Raw genomic sequence first — 21,280 nt, 5'->3', positions numbered from 1 at the left:
CTATTTCTTATGCTGCAGTGCTTATTCAACTCAATGTAAAAACACATACAGATAAGGGGAAATGATGTAATATTCTCTATATAGTTTTTTGTTTCGCAAACAGTTGCAAACATGCTGCTATTTCTTCATGCAGAAGTAAAATAGGTGAATTTTATTTTCAGAAACAAAACCTTTGTTTTAATTTGCCTCATTTGCAGGTCATCTGATGTCACATTTCCTCTTTGTATGTTTTTGTTCCTTAAATTTCTAAAACTGTCACACTTTGTTGAGAATGAGGCTATAACGCACCTTTCACACAGTGCGAGTCACAGTGTGAGTCATGAAAATGATAGCTGCTTTCTCATATTTAAAACTTTTTTCAGCACTTTTTCTACTACAAAGCTTCATACTCACTCACAGGACCTTTTGATAGGATATTAAAAACAATTAATCATAGGTCAAGTATTTTTACCCTTGACTTATATTATCTATGACAAATAAATGTTTTTTTTTATATGTTACACAAGCACACTGTCTCTGAAGATGCATCACTTGTCACTCCGTCACCTAGTTTGGTGAACACTTTGATGTTTCAACAACTACATGGATTCTTTTACATGATCGCCAGAGGATGAAACAACCTCACAGGGCTGCAGAAGTCTTGTTCATCACTCTTAACCCATAAAGAGTTTAGTAAAACAACAAACAACTTTTTCACAAATATCTTGCTTACTTTCTTGCGCCAAAAAACAACTATTGTTACTGAGTTGTTGGTTACTGAGCAACTTCTTTTAAGCAAATTAAATTATAACATTGAATTTGATTCCTATATTAAAAGGTTTTTACACTTTAAGATGAGTTTATGTTCCGATCACTTTTCATCTTTCCCACCCACTCTTACTATTTCAGGAATTGATCATCCTCCAACTTTATTTCAAAGCTTTCCTGTAATTGCGCTGGTGACTCCTGGCTAACATGCCAACAAACAAGTCTGAATGTGCCTCTCCATCATGTCAGTGTTCATATCTGCATGCTGAGTTCTGGCTTGAACCTTCTAACTAGTTACATTCCAGTGTGGGAAGACCACAGGTACGAGGCTGGTGAAGAGAAAAGGAAAAATGTAAAGGGAAAAGAGATGAAAAAGAAAGAAAGACGTGAGAAAAAGCGAAAGAAAAAATAGTGAAAGGGAAGGAGACCATGGGGGTCCAACACTACTGGCTACTGCTGCTGCTGGTCGATGGAAATGAATGGATTACAGGTAGTGTGGAGGTGGAATGTGCTGATCTGTGTGTGTGTGTGTGTGTGTGTGTGTGTGTGTGTGTGTGTGTGTGTGTGTGTGTGTGTGTGTGTGTGTTTGTGTGTGTGCCTGCCTTTCTGAAAAAGAGGTCTTATCTCACACGGCACTCTGAACAAGTGGATTGTTTGTAGTAGCCCTGTGTGAGAGTCAGTCCACCTGGGTATGGGTGTACGTGAGTCTTTGTGTGTGTGTGTGTGCGTGCGTGCGTGTGTGTATTTGTATGTTTGGTTATGTTTGGGAGCTCTGATAAACTGGCCTCTTCTGGGCTCGGACATGTTTCAACCTATTCTCTCAGGAATGCTGCAAAAAGGAGCCTCTATGCAAAACTTGCCTCCACTGTAAACATAACATTTGTCTCAGTTGCGATTAATGATATGCACTCACTTATTAAAAGATTAGTTTAGCTAGATTCACACAAATATAACAACATCATGTACAGATCAGTTAAAGGGGCAGTCAAAATGTGGTTTGATGTTGCCAAAAGGATAAAATCTCTTAAAATAGTTTGGGTTGAGTTTGTTGGGTCCACTATTAGCATGAATGTGTTTCAGCAGATTTCATGTCAATATGATCCTATGTTTTTGTATTTTTTTTGTTTCCCAAGTAAAAATAAGTCCAATGAAGAATTCATAGTGCATTTGAAAGATTTACCATTTACTGTATAAGTATCTCTGTTCTCTACAACACTGAAGAGTATTTTAGATAAGCAGCAGCAACAGAGAAATACAATAGCTGCTTGGAGTAAAATTAGGACGTTAGAAGAGGAAACAGAAGAAGTGATTATCACATTAGCACTGAGTAATGGAGTTAAATATGGTTTTGATTTTGTATTTTTCTGTCATTTTTACAAAACAAACTTTTACATGTTATCCGTATTTTGTTCGGTGAGAATATCCAGTGAGTGCAGGTGGGATGGTCACATTAGTAAACAAATATTTAACTATGTATTTACCATCAACGTGTGCCATGAATCTTAAAAGAAAGAAAGAAGGTGAAGAAGGTGTTGATCAAAGAAATTGTTTTTTGTACTGCCATCTGAGGATCTTATAAGTATAGCAACATGTCATCTGTGTAAAAGCTTATTTTTTTGGTTTGTGGAGCTGCAGCAAGTGGTTCACAAGACAATATATATCCCAACAGAGATGAGTAACTATAAACTTAGAGCACACATTCACCAGTGACATCTCTGGAGAGGTAGTTCTACTGTGGAGTAGAAACACTTAGATTGTTTAAAAGCTTTGCCTTTGTCCTCTAACTGGAATGTCTTTCTTTCCACCAGGTGCTGTGAGCAGCATCAGTCCGTATATAAAGCATTATGAGGGCTTGTCGTACGACAGGGAGGATCTTCACAGGAAGCACTTGAGAGCCAGGAGAGCCACACAACCTCAGGAATACACACTGCATTTGGATTTCACTGCTTTTCACAGGTAAATTCACAATTCTCAAATTTACAACAGTATAGCTAATTATATATTATATTTTCTGTTTGCACAAAATCTTTGTACCTGATCCTAAACATATGTCACATGTCAGCCATGAGTTAGTTATTAGTCCATATTTGCCATATGATGATATATCTACTGTAGTTAACACTAGAAAGCATTTACCACATCTGTAAGGTGTTTGTGATTCTGTTTCCTTCAGAACTTTCCGCCTCCTTTTGAGACAACACGCAGCAGCATTTTCAGAAAATTTCACAGTGGTCAGTGAAAATGGTTCCGCAGCTGTTGACCTCTCCCACATATATTCAGGAACACTAGAGGGTGGGTATGACAGGAATAACCGGCCCCCTGCAGAGCTGGAAACTATCAACCTCTCAAGCCTTGGGCGATTTTTGGGGATATTTCAACTTTAAAAGAAAATTCCCATCAGAAACAGCTCTACAACTGTAATGCCAAAATGAACAATATTAATAACTGATAGAGCCTTGACCTGGTGCAGGGACCTCCAGGGTTAAAATCATTTTTAGTCACCAACCATTCACAAGCTTTTTTTTCTGGCTTGGATAAAACCTTTTGGATAAAGACCTTGCTTCAACACATTTCAGATTTCTCAAATTAAAAGAAACAAATAAAACTAGATTACATTTTATTTGTTTCTTTGCTTTCTATCTTACCTCAGATCTCTGTGTCTCTGCCTCCAATCTTCAGGTTTCTCTCAGGGTCCTATCTATTCACTCTATCGGTCTGTCTCTACTTTTCTCTTATCTCTGGTCATTTTCATTCATTCAACCCTGACAATGTTATCTCTCTCAATCCTGTCTTGCAGGTGAATATGGTTCAGCCTGCCACGGCTCTGTCTTACAGGGTCAGTTTGAGGGAACCATCCATACAGACAACAGGACGTATCACATAGAGCCGGTCCATAGATACACCAGCAACCCAACAGATCACCACTCTATAATCTACCACGAGGATGACATGGGTAAGACTACTTTATTTCTTTAAAAGGTTGTTTCAGCACTGGAGCTTCATCTGGCTGTATATTAACTGCTCCTAAGTGTGCAGGTTAATTGTTATCAGGAGGTTGAAAGTCTCCAAATGACCTACCATAGCCTCAGCTGGTTTTTATGGCGTTTTGCATACGATGAGAAACAGTACAAACAGAAACTCCTTGCTCTCCTTCAACAGTTTGATCCACGGCCCTCTTGGCCGTCTCACACAAAGATAAACAATCACAGGAAAACACCTGTTATTAATTCCCATTCCTCTTATCTTATACTGTATTTGCACCATAGCACCTGCAGCCTCCAGCTCTAGTTCAAACTCGGGTAACAAGGGGTCAATGAACCTTGTAGTATGAGAAGAGTTATAATGTAATAGAAGAGCCTATTTACAGCCCTAAACGTGTGGTGAGGCCCTTCCTGCTTGGGCACTGGCCAAAGGAAAGATAAACCGAACATGGCATAACTTTTGTAAGAGGAGGAGTAGGAGAGATGGGGGCTAAAGTAAGGAGGAAGGTATGAAGGTGAAAGAAGAGTGTGAGAGGATAATGGGGTACAGTACAGCAGCATTTGAATAACCTGTGGGGAGAAGGATGTGAGTTTTTAAAAGGAAAAAGAAGAGCACCATGTAGAGGGTTTTGCAGGTTTTGAAAGCCTTGGAGACAGTTTTTACGACAACAGAATAAAATGAACTCTTAGTTCACTTACAGTTATTATTTCTATTTGGCAGTCACCACAGATCCGTCCAAATTTGTGTGTGTGTGTGTGTGTGTGTGTGTGTGTGTGTGTGTGTGTGTGTGTGTGTGTGTGTGTGTGTGTGTGTGTGTGTGTGTGTGTGTGTGTGTGTGTGTGTGTGTGTGTGTGAATGTGTATTTCTATCTGCGTGTGGCTCTCTGGCTGCACGTGCACATTTGGATCGGTATTAGACTAATTCCAAGAAAGCGTTTTACTGGAAACATGGTGCAGATTGTAGCAGAACCCCCCCGGGGTTTATCCTTAAGTCTACACACAGACTCAGTGGCTGCCTTCCTCCCTGCTCCTCCCGCCATTTCTTCAACCCCTTTCAAAGCCGTAGCAAAACTCTACATTAGATAGCATTGATGCAGATAACATCCTGTGCTTTCATTCACAAGCCAGCATATCTGCAGGAAACTGTGAAAGATTTGGCATATGATAGTTCAGTAAACAATCAATGGTTCCATACAAAGTGGTAAATTAAGACACGAGGGGGTGACATAATGCGTCTACTTCTGTGTGTATTTCCACTTCCTGTGGTTGTTGTCTGGAGACAGCAAGGGTTGTATGAGTACCTTTCTGTCCCCTGGGGTACTGGATGTCCTGATGTCTATCAGATCTGGGACACAGGTCAGGCATTTTGCAACAGATACAGTGAAAGAGGGGCAATCCAAAAATATAAGTTTCCTCACTAATCAAAATCAGCACCTGAGTTTCATGTTTTTGTGATCAGTGGGACGTGCGCATGAAATTGGACTTGAGCAGAGAGCGCACATTACAATTTATGTTAAACTCAGAAGACTAGTAACAACGACCCTTGAACTGCTTCCGCACCAATGAAACAATTAGCTAGGAGAGGTGTTTTGAGTGACATTCGCAGTTTACAACCGAAAAAGGTGCGTCAGGTCAGGAGCACAATCAGAAGGGTTTTCGTTGACATTGGTGGAGTTTTGCGCCGTTAATTCGCCATTCAGGGTCAGACATTATCGAGTTCAATGCATGAGTTTCTCACCTGCAACAACAGAATTGTTGGTCTAAGACAACGTTACTCACCAGTTTTGACTCCCTGCAGCTTCTGTTCCCCAAATATTTGACACAAAAGTTAAAGTAGGCTCTGCTCAAGTTTCAGGTGCACAGTGAAATTGCAAATGTGCACATACCAGTGCTCACAAAACTAAGTGTACCTCAGGTGCTGATTTTGATCAAGCGAGTAAACTTACAATATTTACTCAAGATTTTATAGCTTCCACCAGCTCCGTGCACGTCACGGTGCTGCAGTCCGTTCATGTGCAACAGGAGCAGTCTCTGAACTTTCTGATTTCCTGTTGAACTGACATCATAAAAACGATCACAATCAACACTTTATACAAAATTAAGAACATGATTGTAGATACTGAATAATAATTCATACATGTTAATGGTATTAAGAAAGTTTTAACATAGTTACTCATAAACTCAGAGAACTACATAATTTGAGGTGGACCAGTTGAGTAGTAAACACTTTGCTGCCTTGATAATGTCAAGATGAAGTAAAGTCATTACTGTCAATATGACAAATTAAAGGTTCAGTTTGTATGAATTGTCGGGAAAAGCAGAACATAATATTCATAATTATGTTATGTCTGTGTTTGTGTCCTCGGAAGCATATCCAAACATGTGCGTTGCTAAACTTGTTTTCCTTATTTTTTTACCTTATTGACTTTCGCTCTTGACTAGGAGTGGGTGTACATCAGTTTTGTGTGTTAATTAGTTTGGTCTGTTTTATTCCACCCAGATTTATACTGTAAACAACACCTTCTGAATTCACTTTCAACTGTTTGTTCAGGGCAATCACATCAGTCTGAAAAGTGTGTGTGTGTGTGTGTGTGTGTGTGTGTGTGTGTGTGTGTGTGTGTGTGTGTGTGTGTGTGTGTGTGTGTGTGTGTGTGTGTGTGTGTGTGTGTGTAGTTCATGTGACCTTCCCTTTGAAGTTTCACACCACTATGAATGAAGGGTAACTATTAACTTCATACCTCAGTGAGATAAATTAAGAGCAACAAATATACCCACTTTAATTTAATTGGAAACCTCTTAATGTTTAACTTTTAAGCTTTGACAAACTAAAAGTCAACAGTGACCTCAGGGCAACAAATGGTGGTGACCCATATAGGATAGGATATATATAACTATGCATAAGAGCAGGAAGTAAAGTCGTGTGAATGTAAAGTGATTGTGTCGTAAGATTTTGAGCTGATGTGTCACTCAGGCAAACTATAAATGTTTTATTCAAAGCTGTAATGACACTTTAGGCTCTGCCATAAGTTTTCTACATTATGCTTCAGAGTACAAGTGGTTTCCAACAGCTGCTGGAAATGTGAGTCTGGGCTGAAAGTGCTCTTGTAACTGATTAGAAAGTGGCTGCGATCGTGCTGACCAGTCAGTTGTCTTTGCTTTTCAATCGGCAAAAGATTAAACAAGCAATTTCTTTGCAAGTTTGTCTCAGAAAGATTTATCTCTCGTAGAATAACCCAGAAGAGTGAGATGCATCGACAAGTTGAGAGAGAGAGAGACAGAGAGAGCGAGCACGGGCGAGTAGCAAAGATCTGGAAATAATTCAGTGGGTCGACGTCTGACATTTAGGCCCCTATATCCACTCCCACACCCACTCATGCCATGTGTAGAATGAATTACAGGCTTGTGATTGGCTGAGAGAGTTTTGTTGGATGGTGTGATCCAATCATGTGTCGCTGTCTCAGAGTGGGCCCATGTCGGATCCACAGAGACTGAGCTGGTGACAAAGTGTTTCACACACACACACACACACACACACACACACACACACACACACACACACAGTCACTCTCTCATGCAGATGAAATGTGAAAGTGATTATTATTTCATGTGACTCTACTGTAACTGGAATTCGTTTTTTATTTTGTGCGGTTGTGAAAAATCCACTGAAACATGTGTGCATGACTTTACATTACATTTACATTTACATTCTGTTCCTCCACATTAATATGCAGACTCCCCACGACCCCCGACCGCACCTCTAATACACTCTGTTGCAATACGAGGTCCTTTTGACTTCTTGCATTTTTGTGAAACTCTGTGGCTTTCTCAGCGCACCATGATGGGCCAATTCATGCAAATGCCATGCCTCCCATGAAGGCAGTCCCTTCATAGTTGCATCAGTTGGAGAGAGTCAGCCGTCCCAGAGGTATTGCAAATCGCAGACAGTGATGTTGTTTTAGTGAAATCAAATCTGCGGCTATCACAGTGTTTCCACAGGCTGCCCCCACGGCTCACACTCCAGACCACTGTGCAGATTTCCAAATGTGGGCCCTCTGTTTATAAAGTGTCTGAGAATGTGAATGTACATCAGCCCATGTTAGTTGCTGCTCACTTTAAGAGTCAACCTCAAACTAATGCACTTGTTGTTATAGACTGTTCTTTATGTGAAATTGTTAAAATGTAAATCACCGTTTAAGTCTGAGAAGTGAAAACTTCGGTTCAATAACCTTTCATGCTGCAAAATGCCAGAACTTGTTGAGTTTTGTGAAATCTTTGGTTATGATTAAATATCTATTGACTCTATGATGTGCCGGCAGTCATTTCAACAGTCTCCTATGTGGTAAGAACTCTATTTGCCAAATATTTCCCATATTTTAGCACAGGGTTCGGGTTGGCCCCAGGGATCCGCTCACTCGGGGAATGTTTCAAACCTCCTTTCAGCTGGAGATCTTGAAATATTCAGTATCTCTTCCCCAATCATTGCCCCTGGTTAAGCACACGTACAAAGCAACACATTAATTTCAGCACAAACAGATCAAGATGTTTCCAAAGACCAGACTGTGGCCCTGAACCACATCGCATCACAGTGTTGGTGTTCATTTGTGAGCTCATCTTTCACAATGTCTTGTTTGCTCCAACAAACAAATCCAACCTCATTACTGGACACATACGCACTGAATGAACATGTTCAAGGACAAAACTGCTCATGGCAGTGTTTGCTTGGCTGTAGATTAAATGTTCTACAGGTACGTGGATGAATCCAAATATCTGTGTTTGTTTTTGCGTAGTGCTGCCATACATGACATCTGGCCCCGATGAATTCTGTGGTACAGAACATCTAAACGCCCTCACCCAGAGCCTCAGACCCAGTCAGGTAGGACAGTCCAGACATAACCTCAGTGAGAACACACAACACAAAAAAAACCATGTAGACACTCTGCTTTATTTTCTTTTTCTGTCATCACTTTTAAGATTTCCTCCTCCGTAGTACACTTTATAGCCAAATAACTGCAAACCCATAAATGACACTTGGAGGAAATTCACTAATGTGTCTGACTCATCTGTTATAACTGATTTTTGATCCCACTCATTCATTTCGCCACTTTTATTGAGCCTGTTACATCACCAAAAACAAATTTCAGATTATAATTCCACAGGGGTGTTAAAGCACTCACAGAAAACATGTCAGGGAAACAAAAACATAACATGATAGTGACCTGCTAAAAGTTATGCTGCTTCTTTACAGACGACCTCAACTGTGTTGTAAAATCATAAAAACAGCTCCTATGAACATCTGTTGCATGTATTAAGCTAACGTCCCCCTTGGGCACCCTGTTAATTGTTAACCTTTGACCAACTGGGTGGTGGTCCCAGTATCTATTGTCAACAGTGGATGTTGGGACATTGGTATGGATCCATTTTTAACAACATGCCTGTCGGTGGGGATCATTTCCACCGTTGCATCATGAAATTGCCTGAACAGATGTTTTTCCCAACGGAGTACAAGTCGTGCTCCTGCTGTAACACTCTCATGGGGACACTAGTGCCAGCGGATACTCTGTCAATGTTTGCTTTCAGACTTTCATGTCTTGTAATGTTTGATCCAATGAGCTTTGATCTCATTGTGTTCCATATACAAAATAGGGATAGATTGTTCCATAAATCTGATCTGAGATTGGATTACTTTCTGGTGATTTAGCAGGTGACATCATGGGTCAGATCTGCCTCCCATCAGTCTCGCTCTCTTCCCTCTTCATGTCCTTGCGTTTTACTCCACAGGAGGTGCCAGTGAGCCGGTCCAGGAGAACAGTTGATGAGTCAAAAAACACCTGCTTGCTCCATCTCCATGTTGACCACCTCTACTACAAAAGGTTCAAGTCTGTCGAAGCTGTTGTGGCTCAGGTGATTAGTTTATCTCAGTTTAAGGAGACACACTAAAACCCAAATGTGAAGTACTTAAACCCTTTAGCTGGAAGTAGAGCTCACAAAATATAAAAATAAGTTATTATTTTAATAAAAGGCTCAGTACCTTCAGGGTGAGACACAGGACGCATGTTTCAGAGCATTTTCCAAAACATTTCCGGTGTCATGCAAACATCCAGCAGGAGCATCAGATCACCTGATTTTCTGTCCTCTTGGCTGAGCTCTGCATGCTATGTTTACAAACCTGTCCCTGAATTCAGTGTCCTAGATTTTGGGTACATGGTGCTGCAATTAAAGTGTCCTCGACCTAATTCTCTTCACTAAATCTTGAATAAACAAATAACTTCCTGTGGGGTTAGATTGTTTCCTTCATCGACTCAAAACTGAATAGACTTCAAAACAACTCAAGCATCAGTTTGCACTATATATATATATATATATATATATATATATCTTTATTATTTTTATTTGTGGGTCAAAATACTGCCAAAAAAGAGGATTGATTACAGAGTTTAGGCTTGTTTAATGCTGACTATCCCTTTATTTCAGTGAACTGGCCTTATATCACTCAGTGTGATCTCAGTTTGTGTCTGACATCAAATATCCCTGAGAATAATTTCAGGAATCTTATTCTAACCTCCTATTAGAGGCATTAGGGTGGCACGGTGGTGCAGTGGTTAGCATTGTCACCTCACAGCAAAAAGGTTCCAGGGTTCGAATCCGGTCCTGGGCCTTTCTGTGTGGAGTTTGCATGTTCTCCCTGTGCTTGCGTGGGTTCTCTCCAGGTTCTCCGGCTTCCTCCCATCATCCAAAAACATGCACCTCAGGTCAGGTTACCTGGCGCCGCGCTAGTGGCAGCCTGCTGCAGCAGCTCCCCCCTGAGAGCCCCCCTGCTGTAGTGAAGAAATTTCCCCTCAGGGATTAATAAAGTGTATAAAATCAAAAATCAAAAAAAAAATTTCCCCGGACTAAGATTTGGTCAGAACTGAAATATCTTTTGTCCCGTCTTGCTATAGTGACCAGCATCTAATGACTGACAGGAAAACAAGTTGTCTTGCAGTAGAGCCTTATTTACCATTGAGATATCCAACGATACTAAATAAAAGACCAAGCTGTTGCTGCTCAGAGGCTGAATAAAGGGCCAAATGCCAGGCGCACCCAGCTGTCATGGCACCGCACACGGCAAAAGTGGGGACCTTCGTGCTCTCCGAGAACATGGTGTCACATAGAGTGCAGACATTTAGCCAAATAAGGCTCAGTGCCAGGTGTACTGGCCTGGCCCAGTGCTCAACAAGCAGGAACAGTTCTTCCCCTCAGTTGTGACCCGCAGCTCCACCCTCACCATGAGGCAACAACTGAAAAACTGCCATGCCAGGGACACGCTGGAGCTGAGATGTTAAATGGATATACAGATAGTTGAAGTTTCCTACAAATTTACAAAAACACACCCTGATTTGGAGTGTTTTCTTGCATTCATTGAACTCCGTGAAATCTGAGGTGCCTTTTTGCATTTATATGTAAAACGTTTGTCCTTTGACCTTATTAGAGCAACAAAATGGCTGTGACGGCTGACCATCAGTGAACTCATTACATTCTGGGTCAGAAGCTGACTGTATTGCTTCAGAGCTATAACAGTGATTTAAGTGTCTGTGTTGAAGTTTTTCTGTCTCAACAAATATTTAGTCACAGGGGTTAGTAGGTCACGAGATGGTATCTTTATATTGAGTCGAGCCAGAGAATGATGTGAATTTTCAAATTCCTTTAAAATAAAACCAATGGATAGCATTTGTTTTTGGATTCTGTATTTGATAAGAGATGATAAGAGCACAATGTTTAATCTTATCTAATTATTTTATTTTCTAAAAGGTCAGAATCAGAAGATGTTCGTGATGATATATCTAACTGTTTTCTCATATAAACTTGCGTCTTTCTCAGATTGCCTCCTACATGCGGGCTGCAAATGACATCTACGACAAGGTGGACTTTGATGGAATCAAGCTGATCAACTTCAAAGTCAAGTCCCTCAGTGTAAGCTCCTTGTGCCCTGAAACAACGACACAGTTGATCCAAATCTTGGATTGACACACTTCAGATGCAGATCACTGATAACTCCTTACAACCAGTAATCCTGCCTTCTGCACGTTCAGGTTTAATTCAAAAACATGTCATGACCGCCTTGTTAAACTGAACAGATGGTTTTGCAAAAAGCCTTCAAGTGAGATAATTGGGATAATGCATCAGCTGTGCCTGTGTGTCTTCTTCCTTTAATGAGAATCAAAGTGGGACAGACTGTCAGCCCCAAAATTAGTTTAAATGATTGCTAACTCTTGGTATTTCTATCTGTCTCTCTGCAGGTGATAAACACAGAGGATAAAAATGATCCTCTGTATCCTCTTTACATCGGGCCTGAGAAGCTGCTGAGTCTGTACTCAGATACCAACTGGGGCAACTTCTGCCTGTCCTACCTGCTCACTGACAGAGACTACAGCGGTGTGCTGGGGCTCGCCTGGGAAGGAAAGGCCGGTGAGTCACTGTGACACATGGGTAAAGAAATCACAAACTCACACATTCAGATAAGCAGCACACAAAGATATGCAGCATGGTGGCTAAGTGGTTTGCACAGTTGCCTTGCAGAAATGAGGCGGTTAGATTTAAATAACAAGGAATACTTGTATGCGCTTTACTGAGTCCTGGTGCTGTACTGTGGGGATAAAGATATAACTTTGCTCTGAGGATGATGCCAAACAGCAAGCTGGATAAAGAAGAGTTGTGAGACACTTCAGCTGTTTAACTATTGGATATGACTCTCCTGTATCAGCCCTCTGAGTATGATCTAAAATATGATGAATGCCGCAAATATTTTACATGTTAGACATGTAGGTTGTTGTTTTTCCCTGTTTCTAGTCTTTGTGCTATGCTAAGCTAATTGCATGCTGCCTGTACTGTAGCTATAAACCGAATGAAGAGATTAGTGTTGATCCTTCCATGTAATGCTCAGCTGGACAGCAAATGTTTATTACTTTAACCAAATTTAACTTCAATATAACTTTTACCAACGACAACAACAAAACATTATAATTAGTTAAAGAAGAAATTGGTAGCATTGTTACTTTTTTTTAGATGTTAATAGACATGACAATATGTGTATCTAATAGATAATGCTAGAGTATCAGTCTGTCTTTATGCCTGCAGTATTATGAATTCAAAAGGGGTACAGTGTTTTGACAGTGCATAGAAATGTAAAAGATTGTGTCAAGAACGTCTGCCAGGCTAAACAGAAATGTGAAACATGTGTTGGTCCATGTTAAAAACATATATAAAACTTGGAAAATTAAATGTTTTCCTGCTCTGCTTCTCTGTGGGAATCACTGTTGATCTGTCAAAGCGCAGCTCCAACTCTAGCTCCCAGGACTCCCTGGGCTTGACATGACAAAAGCTTGCCTCCGTTCAACACTCCTACACACACTCACAGTTTCTAGAGCCGTGTGAATAATGTGACCCATAACCGAGGTAAGCTAGGAGTCATGGATAGTGTAGAATCAGCTTGAACTGAACAGCATTGGCATTGACAATAAAAATAAGGCTTTTGATGAAAAGTAACACATAGTAAAATTCAGTAAAACTTATATCAAAATATCAAAGCAGGTGTAAAAACAAATGAGTAAAATGTCTGTACTTTATTAGTGAAGTCAATTTTTTCAAACTGAAGTAAAATTGGATTCAAGCCTTATTTGGTTTTCCTGGATTGAATAATGTTGCGGCACACTGACCTGCAGGAATCAATTTAAATTTGTTTTGGTCGGAAAGATGTGAAAAGCAAAACACGAGTGGACCCCTCAATTAACAATCCTCAGTGATTTGCATATAAATCTGCTTTCCCCTCCACTGCCGCCCTCAACAGACACCATGATGGAAATGTTTTTCTTTTTTTCTATTATGACATGACAGTTTAAGAAAAAGAAGAGAGACAAACAAGCAAGTACACGACATCTTTTCTGTTGTTTTGTTTTCTCTTTTTATGATGACCATCATGTCCTCTGAACTCCCTGTTCATTTTCTATGATGTACCTGGATTCGCTCATACTGTTCAATGACCTAATTACACAAACTGATCAATACAAGCAGGGGGAACTAGCATTAAGCCATGTGACTCTTTCCTAACGCCAGCCAGCTCTGCTGACAGAATCTGTGTGTGTTGAGTATTATTGTTGTGCTGGAAGAAGTTTGACATATTGTCGTAGCGTGAGGTTCTTGCTGCTTGTTTCTATGACATTGTCTCACGCAGTTTTTGATTGGCTAAACTGAGGGGTGTGAGAGCAGACCACCATAATGACGTGATTAGGGTAGAATGAACCTTTGACACACACACACACACACACACACACACACACACACACACACACACACACACACACATCTCATACGTCTTAATGAGGATTGGTGACTGCATTCCACAGCCTGATTGCTATGGTGATATCTCACCTGAGAGCCCCCCTCCACCTCTCTCCCTCTCACCCCACTACCCACCACCCACACACACATTGTGGAATCACAGTGGCAGTGACATTGTTGTGACTTTACAGACTCATGTCATTGCCCCGAACAAACAGCAGACTGGATAATGTTTGACCTCCAGAAACAGATACACTGAACCTTCACATCTCCATAACCTGCTTACTCCTGTTTATTAGTGGTCTTGGGTAATAAAAGGCCTTTAATCACAGCACAATAAACGTAAAGACCTCCTGCAGCTACAACAGAATGCTCCATGCACACATATGTAGATATATGCAACCCCCATCCACCACACCAAACTCCTCCTCCAACCCCTCCATGTTGTGTTAGACCTCAGTGGAGGATTGGGGGTTGGGCCCCAGACGCCCCGCCCCACTCAGGCTTTGAAACCAGTAACTTCTCCTTCTGAGATAATAATTTTCCACACAATATGTTTGGAGTTGTGGAATCTTTTACGGTGGCCCAGAGTGGTCAACGCACTGCCAAAGAAAACACATGGAAATGGACAAAAACAAGCAAATTAAGAAAGAAAAGCTTAGAAAGAATGCTGCAAAGTGAGGAAACACAAGTGAATACATACACACTGAAGGGTTAACTGCACATACCTGTTAACAATAAGTGTGTACCGTTCGTGTCAGGGCGCATTTATCACATACCGTTTCCCCTTTATGAACAGGTGTTTTAAAACTAATTTCTGTTTTACTCGCAGCATTTCTGTACTTGGTTACTACTTTGCTGTATTTTTGTAAAAATTGCACTTTCTCCTTCACCGATAAATATTTCCAGGTTGGCTGTTCGTCCCATTTTCCTGAACGTGATATCTCAATAACACTTACATGGAGTTTCTTCAGATTTGGCACAAATTAACTCAATGGTGAACTGGTTAGGTTTTGGAGGTCAGAGGTCAAAGGTCAGAGTCCTCACGTCCATCGCATCCATTGGTTCCATTCTAGTGATCGGGTTGCCCCAAAAATGCCTCGAGGGATTTTCTTTAAACTTGACATGATTGTTCACTTGGACTGAAGGATTGGAAAAGTACTTAATGGATACCTTTGTTAGTTACTTGAAGCTTTGAGCTACAAGTTTGAATTAAAACTGCAAGCAGTGATATGCGGGCCCTCGCACGCTGCACGTCGGGGATCCGGCGGGTAGCACACGAAGGTTAGCATATTCCCAATCTTCTCGATCTTGTTCCTTATTCTTTTTTTTTTTTTTTTTTTTTTAAAAGGCTTTTTTTGGTGGCTTTAACATCTTCAAAAACTCATGAAAGTTGGTGCTTCACGCATGTGCAAAGTTTCATGAGGTTTAGAACATCATTTGACCTTAAACATCAACTTCCTATGTCACGGCAAAACATCAAACTTAGCCGCATTGCCCTGGCTATACTATATACTCTATACAATATATTTTTGGTGTATGACCTTTTTCTGAACTGACATGCATGCCTCAAGTTACTTCTCACTGTGAGAACAGCTGTAACCAGTGCACAATGAAAAAAAAAAGTCTCTTTTGGACTTTTTTGTTTGAATTTTGTATTGTTGTTGACCTTTGGTTTGGTATTAGTATGACTGCATGTACCAACCTGAACCTTTGTGGCTTACCTTTAGAGGGACTCATCCCCTGTGAACCATGTGGCTTACCCTTAGAGGGACTTGCACTCTGTGAACTGTGTGGCTTCTTAAGGGGACTCGCCCTCCGTTAACCATGAACCATGTGTGTTACCTTGGCGGGGCTCAAACCCGTGTCATGAGATTGTTTCCAGCTTGGAGTTGGCATCGTAGACCGCTGGACTATCTTCTGTGCCAGAGGACAGGTCCAGAGAAAGTGTTTCACGGAGTTCACTCAGAGCGTCCAGTGACTCAGCCGGTAAAAGATTCTACTTCACCATGGTTGCTATTAATGGTTCAGATTCCACATTGGCCTGTTGATGGTGATTCAACATTTAGTGACTGATTTGTCTGCGTCAAATTTGGTCGCATTTGAATGAATATTTATGGACGGTGGAGTTATAGTTTGCAGTGAGCCAAAGGTTTGTCACAATGTAAATCCTGGGAAGATAGATGGTTAGTGCTGCTGCCTCTCAGCTAGAAGGTTTGGGGTTTGATACCCCCCTTTGTCATGACAAAATAGTTTTTTGACTTTGAAAATGCCTGTCATTTTTTTAACATGCTATAGCATAACTTTTGTGTCATTTTTTGGCCGCCACGCCACGGGCACACCGATCGACGAGAACAAATTATTTTGATAACTTTTAATTCCAAACATGTTAAGAGTGCACAGACTAAATTTCGAGTTGGTCCAACGCACTTTGACGATAACGCACAGGCTTCTCAAAGTATCATCATCAACATGTTAAGGCTATTCTTACCAGAATTTAGGTTCATGTGATCAACCAGGTCGACGAAGCATGTGAAAGTATGAAAGATTTAATTTCCAGTTGCCAGGAGGGGGCGCTATGTCTATGAGCAAACATGACCATACAGATGTCTTCAGGGCCAAACTTTTATCAGGAAAGTAACGTTTGGAGAAGGTCGGTCCATGTACATAAGGTTTACAGCAACTTGTAGTTTCACGGCAAGAAGCTCAAAATGGCCACCACACCACGGGCACACCGATCGCCGAAAACAAATTAATTTAACAACTTTTCATCTCACAGGTTAAGATGGGGCAGTTAAGATAGGACAGAGAAAATTTCAGGTCGATGCGTCAAAATCTGTAGGAGGAGTTTGTTAAAATACAACACGTACGAATAGCCAAAAAAGGCAACTAAATTCAAGATGGCAGACTTCCTGTTGAGTTGACATAATGGTGCGATGTAACTTTTTTGCAGTGTAGGTGTGATAAACATGTCCACCGATTTTCGTGCATGTACGTAAATGTAGCCTTTTCCCACATTTCCCATATTAGTGCCGGTGACGTTTTCTGAGAACTCTGGCTGTTGTTAGTGCACAGTGTCTGCTTTTGCTGTTAAAGGTGTTATTTGGACACTCTGACTCCCCCCACTTACAGTAAGACAGGAAAGACTGTCCCCTTACTATTGTTTGTTCATATGAAACCCTGTGAAGAAGTGTTTGCTTGTGTGTGTGCTTAGTACGGCGTGTCTCAATGAGTGTGTGTGTGTGTACCTCCACATGTTTGCCCATGATGTTAATTGATACTGTATGACCAAACTTTTTTAAGGGGTGTTTCTGAAGAAGAATAAGTGAGTGTCTATGTATATATAAATATATATATATAAATATATACACTATATGCATGCATTTTTCCTCTGATGTTGTGACCCAGAGGATTGTTTGTTCCCCCAAACTTTGTTTATCCACCGAGTTAATAATAGGAGTCTTTCATTACGGCTTCTTTCTTTGGCCAGGACGAGGAGGAGGGGACAAAATCGCAGGCCCTCCGCTAGTGCTGCCAAAACCCACAGCACGGGCCTCCAAAGGGACAATCTTTCTAGGAAATCCAGCTCCTTAAATAACCCATCAGGGGGGCCATTTTAGGTCAAAACCAATGCATCCAGAATTCTTGATTAACGTGGCTCGGGGAGTCTCCCCCAGCAGCTTAGCATTTAGCCGTGACGGGGACAATAAATCAGGACTATAATAAATTTCATTTCCTTCTGCATTTTCCTCTCGACTTTAAAATTCTCAGTGAGCTTCCTCATTTCTGGCAAAAGCCCACGTGACATCAAATACTAAGAGATGAGATACTCTCAGGTTACTGTATCGTCTATCGCTCCTTCATGTAATATGATGGGAGAGTGACCTCATGTCTTTGCTCCCAATACTTACAGCACCCTTCTTGTTTCTGTAGTAGCAGAGATAGGTAGCCCTTTAGTTTTTGTTTTTCAAACTCCAATTGTCCCTGACCATTCCTGGACGTCACACTTACGCCCACTGTGTAACAAAAACATGCTGGTTGGAGATCCAGATGCCCGCAACTGGTTATACCAGTCCTCAGTGACATCTGGTGAACTCAGTTTTCTTCGAAACGGGGGCTGATATCTCTAGCAGATGTGCACCTCCCAAGCTTCGCCCCCAAAACTGGTACAACTGACTACATTGTGTAAGAGGCATTACATAAAACTCATGTGACTGCTGAGACCTCCAACCTGAACCACACATGGCCACACAAAGGAGGGAACCAGTGACGAGACAGGACATAACTGATTAAAAAAACTTGGTGGTTGCAAACATTTCTTGGGTTATTAATAATTTAAGGAGGTCCTCCAATGTTCAGTGTTCTGCTGGGTTGTTTTTTTTACCTGTATGTGCTGTGCAATAAGAAGAATTCACACTGTGAGATGGCACGGCTTTGATGAATGACATAGGTAAACTACAGGAACTAAAATCTTACTTTAACCCATCCGCTGTCTTGCCTCTTTATTATAGGTTTACAGCCTGACCAATAGGACTGGTTGCTGTAAAACTAACTGGACAGCTGGGAGATGATGTCACAGCCCTGCCATCCATTGATGTGAATCTGGCCACCTGTTTGTAATTGTAGGTATAGCTTTCAGGGTCCTTACATAACCAGGGACATTATGTACAGGCAAATGAGACCATTGCAGGCTGTGATGGGAAACCTGGGGAGCTCAGCAGGTCTGCTGCTCTGTCTGTCTGCACCTCGCAGACCCAAAGCCTCAGAGGTCAATAACACTACAGGAGCAAAACATTGTTGGTTTAAGGTATTTCGAGAGGCACAAGGTCCCTTACGCAACCACACCGCACTATGGAGTGACAAGGAGACATGTTTTCATCAGGTCTGCAGCTTATTTGGGCCTGTAGAGTCTGCATGATCGAAACTGTTAATTCAGCAGGATGTACAGTATGTGTCATCATGAGGCATTTTAGATTTTTAACAAAACCTATCTTTATACCGCCTTCTTGCAGTGCAATGTATATTGTAAACAAAGGTTGTAAACTATATAAACAACGAATTGTGAATACTTTCAATGAAAATCTAACTTCTAAAGTCCATGTTTATCATCTATTTTCTGTACTTCAGGTAACTGGGGAGGAATATGTTCCAAGCCCACCACCCTCCGTAACGGCCAAACCGCCACCCTCAACACAGGTCTGGTTACAATTCAGAACTACGGGCAGTTCCTGCCGCCTCGACACGTCCAGCTGACCCTGTCACACGAGCTGGGCCACAGCCTGGGATCCCCGGTTAGTAAGCATCTTAAAATTGTATTATCTGCACATAATCAATTATGATTATTAACAATCACTCAATCCACATCATTATTTAATTTGCAATACAAATGATACCAGCAAGAACAAGATGATTACAATATTGCATGCTATTATGATCAAGTTAAACCATTTGAATGAATATTTGCTGTATATAGTTGCAACTTTCTTGCAAATCACAACGTACTTCAAAAGGGAAAATCTTTACTAAATACAGAACAGTTAAACAAATTAGTTACCCGACTCATTACGCTGCTTTTTGGTTAGATGCCTTCAAACAATTTTAAAGTCTCAACTCTCGCATGTCACAACTTCTCTATTTAACAAAGCCAACTAAAACCTGGAAATGAACATTTTTGTTTCAACCAGCAGTCTGCCAATGTTTTGGAAGTCAAGAGCTAGCATTAACTTAGCCCGAGTGACAGCAGGACTCCACACACCTGAACAAAACCTAAATTTGCCAGTCGTTAGGCTTACTGCCCAGAGACAAAATGTTGAAATAACAATGTGCAAAAGTGATGCAACTTTTAATGTATTAGATTGCTCATGGCTAAAAATACATTCATATCACCCAAACTGAATGCTGCCATCGTTAATATCAGGAACACCTGTGATTTTCTTTCTTTCTTTCATAAAAAAATTATCTGAAGTGTAAAGTGTCTGTTTGTTGGACGTCTGATAAAATAGGTCATCCAGAAACATGAGGAGACTTTTCTTTATACGATTTGTACTTTTAATGGGTTCAGTGAATTTCGAGGTGTCTGTTAAACTTTACCAGTTTCACCTTGGATCCTTTTCCTGTTTACTTCAACATAAGACTATGTGGGTTGTGCACTGAATAATGATTCAACATGTGTTGCAGTGAAAGGAGTACTTTCCCGTTAGCGTTGGAACAAACCGTCAGTGAATGATTCACTTCTGTGGGCATTAGAGACCTTGGTCCTTATTGACTGGTTTATTCTATATAGACCTCTGGCTCAGCCTCACAGGAAAATCTCAAATAAGGGAACAGGAGGAGCTCTGATGTCACTCACTTTGTGACCTATGGTAATTCTCAGTTTATTTTTATATGCAAGCCCTGACAACCTCTAACACGACCACAATAATAGCGCACAGCTCACTGACACACTCAGATGCATGCGCCTCTCGCCATGTGTGACGGCTGCTAACACCTTCAACCTCTCTCCCACTGCACAAAATGCCATCAGCACTCGTCAGACTCTTTTCACCCTGCCCTGTTATTCACATTTCCACAGACCAAAGAGTCCTTGGACACGTTCTTAACTCTCGTGTTGTCCTTGAGTCAAAATGACCCGCAGCTGTGTTCAACCAAGTTCTATTTTATTTTCACATTTTTTGGGATCATTGGTGACAAGGAGGCCGTGAGGGTTTCTTTAAAGAATGATGACTAATGATCCCAAAAAATATAAAAATATAGAAATAAAATAGAACTTGGTTGAACACAGCTGCGGGTCATTTTGACCCAAGGACAACACGAGAGTTAAGCAGATTAGTTCTGCTATGTAAGACTCTGGAGGCTTTATATAAATCAACTATGCTAAGTTTGCCTAGGCTATGTCCCTACTCCCGTCACAGGAGGCATGTCTCGTTGTTTCCAGGCCGGACAGGCTGGAAGAAGCACATAAAGAGATTTGACTGAAGGCTTCACCTGAGATGTGATGTATTTTGGAGTAAACAGATGGGGTGGTCTGTGATGCAGTGTGAAGCCTGGGTTAAAAAGCTGCCATGACCTTTGACTTACTTCCCTTCCCAACCATGCATCTGCACATTGATTTTTGAAAATATTTGTTTGCTCCTTATGCACTGCTTTTCTTGAAACTGCATCAAGGGTATGTCTGTGGTGACAGCATCTGTAAAACCACTACAGGTGTTTAAAAAGTAAACAGGAAGTGAAGGAAATGC

General features: G+C 41.0%; 1 protein-coding gene across 1 annotated transcript in view; it reads left to right on the top strand.

The window, feature by feature from the left end:
- The first annotated feature begins 1,052 nt into the window (after positions 1–1,052).
- LOC138198780 (disintegrin and metalloproteinase domain-containing protein 10) overlaps positions 1,053–21,280 on the top strand; it is a 30,452-nt gene continuing 10,224 nt past the window's right edge. The window contains exons 1-9 of the mRNA XM_069150403.1: positions 1,053–1,237; positions 2,556–2,703; positions 2,921–3,039; positions 3,545–3,700; positions 8,516–8,601; positions 9,507–9,629; positions 11,586–11,678; positions 12,005–12,173; positions 19,170–19,333. Of these exons, the coding sequence (XP_069006504.1) occupies positions 1,177–1,237; positions 2,556–2,703; positions 2,921–3,039; positions 3,545–3,700; positions 8,516–8,601; positions 9,507–9,629; positions 11,586–11,678; positions 12,005–12,173; positions 19,170–19,333 (1,119 nt within the window). The 5' untranslated portion in view covers positions 1,053–1,176. The remainder of the gene's footprint in view (positions 1,238–2,555; positions 2,704–2,920; positions 3,040–3,544; positions 3,701–8,515; positions 8,602–9,506; positions 9,630–11,585; positions 11,679–12,004; positions 12,174–19,169; positions 19,334–21,280) is intronic.

Source organism: Embiotoca jacksoni, unplaced genomic scaffold, assembly GCF_022577435.1.
Source record: "Embiotoca jacksoni isolate LCO1_2020_lvr unplaced genomic scaffold, fEmbJac1.0.p SCAF_16, whole genome shotgun sequence".
Lineage (NCBI taxonomy): Eukaryota > Metazoa > Chordata > Actinopteri > Embiotocidae > Embiotoca > Embiotoca jacksoni.
The sequence above is the reverse complement of the archived record's forward strand: the minus strand, read 5'-3'. Positions and strand labels throughout refer to the sequence as shown.